Source organism: Geospiza fortis, unplaced genomic scaffold (genome assembly GCF_000277835.1).
Source record: "Geospiza fortis unplaced genomic scaffold, GeoFor_1.0 scaffold1223, whole genome shotgun sequence".
In the NCBI taxonomy this organism is placed as follows: domain Eukaryota; kingdom Metazoa; phylum Chordata; class Aves; order Passeriformes; family Thraupidae; genus Geospiza; species Geospiza fortis.
This window is the reverse complement of record NW_005054974.1, coordinates 23034-27020: the sequence shown is the minus strand read 5'-3', so window position 1 is coordinate 27020 and position 3987 is coordinate 23034. Positions and strand designations below refer to the sequence as shown.

General features: G+C 46.8%; 1 protein-coding gene across 1 annotated transcript in view; it reads left to right on the top strand.

Moving 5' to 3' along the window:
• LOC102040299 (epithelial discoidin domain-containing receptor 1-like) overlaps positions 1 to 3987 on the top strand; it is a gene marked incomplete at its 5' end in the record, with an annotated part of 25250 nt that overhangs the window by 5766 nt on the left and 15497 nt on the right. The window contains 3 exons of the mRNA XM_014311536.1: positions 397 to 614; positions 2424 to 2658; positions 3644 to 3793. Of these exons, the coding sequence (XP_014167011.1) occupies positions 397 to 614; positions 2424 to 2658; positions 3644 to 3793 (603 nt within the window). The remainder of the gene's footprint in view (positions 1 to 396; positions 615 to 2423; positions 2659 to 3643; positions 3794 to 3987) is intronic.

Sequence of the window (3987 nt, the reverse complement as noted above, 5' to 3'; positions counted from 1 at the left end):
CCCAGGTGTGCCCAGGTGTGCCCAGGTGTCACCCAGGGGTGCCCAGGTGTGCCCAGGGCATACCCAGGTGTGCCCACGTGTACTGAGGTGTACCCAGGTGTGCCCAGGTGTGACCAGATGTGCCCAGGTGTGCCCAGGTGTGCTTACAGCATACCCAGGTGTGCCCAGGTGCACCCAGGCCATACCCAGCTGTGCCCACGTGTACTGAGGTGTGCCCAGGTGTGCCCAGGTGTATCCAGGTGTACCGAGGGCATTATCCAGGTGTGCCCAGGTGTGCTCAGAGCATGCCCAGGTGTGCCCAGGGCATACCCAGCTGTACCTGGGGCATACCCAGGTGTGCCCAGGTGTGCCCAGGTGTATCCAGCTGTACCCAGGGCATTATCCAGGTGTGCCCAGGTGTGCCCAGGTGTGCCCAGGTGCACTCACGTGTCCCTGGGCGCGCCCAGGCGCGATTTCCTGCAGGAGGCGCGGGCGCTGTGGCGGCTGCGGGACCCCAACATCGTGCGGCTGCTGGGCGTGTGCGGGGGGCCCGGCCCGCTGTGCATCGTCACCGAGTACATGGAGCACGGAGACCTGCACCAGTTCCTGGGCGGGGCCCGGGGCCACGCCCTCAGGTGGGACACGCCCACATCCCCACACACCCGGCTGGGCCACGCCCACTCCAGCCGCACCCACTTCCAATTGGTTTTTGTTAGCGTTTTTGGAGTTCTGGCCCTTTAAGAGAAACCGCTCCATCATTAAGCCACGCCCACAACTCACAAGACCACGCCCACATGTCCATACTCCTGGTTTGGCCACGCCCACTACAGCCACGCCCACTTGAAATCAGTTTTTCCTTTAATTTCGGGGGTCCTGGCCCTTTAAGAAAAATCTCCTCTTCCTAATTAAGTCACCACTTAAGAGGTCACGCCCAAATATGGACACGCCCACTCCAGCCACGCCCACTCCAAATGCAGAAAAATCTGGATTTTTGGGGGGGAAAAAAACCACAAACAAATGTAGAAAAATTTGATTTTTAGGGGGAAAAATGCACCCAAAAAATGCTGAAAAATCGAATTTTTTGGGGGGGAAAAAAAAGCACGAAAAACAGCAGAAAAATCGAATTTTTGGGGGGGGAAATAAGCACAAAAAACAGCAGAAAAATCGAAATTTTTGGGGGGAAAATAAGCACAAAAACCAGCAGAAAAATCGAATTTTTGGGGAAAAAAAAAAGCACGAAAAACAGCAGAAAAATCGAATTTTTGGGGGGGGAAATAAGCACAAAAAACAGCAGAAAAATCGAAATTTTTGGGGGGAAAATAAGCACAAAAACCAGCAGAAAAATCGAATTTTTGGGGAAAAAAAAAAGCACGAAAAACAGCAGAAAAATCGAATTTTTGGGGGGGGAAATAAGCACAAAAAACAGCAGAAAAATCGAAATTTTTGGGGGGAAAATAAGCACAAAAACCAGCAGAAAAATCGAATTTTTGGGGAAAAAAAAAAGCACGAAAAACAGCAGAAAAATCGAATTTTTGGGGGGGGAAATAAGCACAAAAAACAGCAGAAAAATCGAAATTTTTGGGGGGAAAATAAGCACAAAAACCAGCAGAAAAATCGAATTTTTGGGGAAAAAAAAAAGCACGAAAAACAGCAGAAAAATCGAATTTTTGGGGGGGGAAATAAGCACAAAAAACAGCAGAAAAATCGAAATTTTTGGGGGGAAAATAAGCACAAAAACCAGCAGAAAAATCGAATTTTTGGGGAAAAAAAAAAGCACGAAAAACAGCAGAAAAATCGAATTTTTGGGGGGGGAAATAAGCACAAAAAACAGCAGAAAAATCGAAATTTTTGGGGGGAAAATAAGCACAAAAACCAGCAGAAAAATCGAATTTTTGGGGAAAAAAAAAAGCACGAAAAACAGCAGAAAAATCGAATTTTTGGGGGGGGAAATAAGCACAAAAAACAGCAGAAAAATCGAAATTTTTGGGGGGAAAATAAGCACAAAAACCAGCAGAAAAATCGAATTTTTGGGGAAAAAAAAAAGCACGAAAAACAGCAGAAAAATCGAATTTTTGGGGAAAAAAAAAAGCACGAAAAACAGCAGAAAAATCGAATTTTTGGGGAAAAAAAAAAGCACGAAAAACAGCAGAAAAATCGAATTTTTGGGGAAAAAAAAAAGCACGAAAAACAGCAGAAAAATCGAATTTTTGGGGAAAAAAAAAAGCACGAAAAACAGCAGAAAAATCGAATTTTTGGGGAAAAAAAAAAGCACGAAAAACAGCAGAAAAATCGAATTTTTGGGGGGGGAAATAAGCACAAAAAACAGCAGAAAAATCGAATTTTTTGGGGAAAAAATGCAAATAATTGGTGAAAAATCGGATTTTTGGGGGGAAAAAAGCGATTTTTTGGGGGAAAACCCTGGAAATTTATTTTTTTTCCCCCAGCCTGGCCACGCTGGTGCAGCTGGGCGCGCAGATCGCGGCCGGGATGCGCTTCCTGGCCGCGCGGAATTTCGTGCACCGGGACCTGGCCACGCGGAACTGCCTGGTGGGCGAAGGGCTGCGCGTCAAAGTGGCCGATTTCGGGATGAGCCGGAGCCTGTACGGCACCGAGTACTGCCGGGTGCGCGGCCGCGCGCTGCTGCCCATCCGCTGGATGGCCTGGGAGAGCATCCTCTGGGTGAGATCTGGGGAGAAAATGGGAAAAAAACGGGAAAAAAATTGGGAAAAAAACGGAAAAATATTGAATTTTTGGCGAAAAAATGGGATTTTTTGGGGGGTAAAAAATGGAGGAAAATGAGATTTTTTGTTTTTGTGGAAGAAATTGGATTTTTGGGCGGAAAAAAAGTCTGGGGATAATTTGGGAAATAATTGGATTTGGGTGGAAAATGGAAAAATTGGAATTTTGGGGACAAAATGGGGGGAAATGGGATTTTGGGAAAAATTAAAAAACGAATGGGGTTTTGGGGGTAAAAATTGGGCCAAGATGGGAAGAAAATTGGGGGAAAATGGATTTTGGGGAGACAATGGGAAAAAACGGGAAAAAATTTGGAAAGAAATCGGGAAAAAAATTGGATTTTTGGTGAAAAAATTGGATTTTTTTGAAAAAAATTGGATTTTGGGGGGGAAAAATTGGGAAAGAAATTGGGAAATAATTGGATTTGGGGGGAAAATGGAAAAAATGGGAATTCTGGGGAAAAAAGGGGGAAAATTGGAAAAAATGGGATTTTGGGGGGGAAACAGGGAAAAAATGAGATTTTGGGGGAAAATTGGGGAAATATAGGAAGTCCCTAAAAAGGGACTTTTTAGGGAAAAATTGGATTTTTGGGGGCAAAAATTGGAAAGGAATTGGGATTTTGGGGGAAGAATTGGGGGAAAATGAAAAGAAAAAAGGATTTTGGGGGGAAAAAATGAGAAAAATTGGAAAAAGATGGGAAGAGAATGGGGAAAAAATGGGAAAATTTCCCAAATTTGGGGTTTTAGGGGATGTTCAGCCCGGCCGGTGACACCTGGGCCTTGGGGGTGACGCTCTGGGAGCTTCTGAACCCCCAAATTTCGACTTCCCGAGTACCCAAAAACTCTCAAAAAAACCTCCAAAAATTCCCAAAAAATTTCCAAAAAAATCGCGAAAAATTCCCCAAAATCCCAAAAATTCGGGATTTCAGGGCACGTTCAGCCCGGCCAGCGACGCGTGGGCCTTCGGGGTGACGCTCTGGGAGGTCCTGACGCGCTGCCGGGAGCAGCCGTACGGGGCCCTGAGCGACGAGCAGGTGATCGCCAACGCCGGGCACCACTTCCAGAACCGCGGGCAGCAGGTGGGACTGGGAGCACTGGGAGGAACTGGGATGGACTGGGAGGGACTGGGATGGACTGGGAATGGACTGGGAGGAACTGGAATGGACTGGGAGGAACTGGAATGGACTGGGAGGAACTGGGATGGACTGGGAGGGACTGGGATGGACTGGGAGGCACTGGGAGGGGTTTAGAGGAGGGGATGAGTCACTGGGAG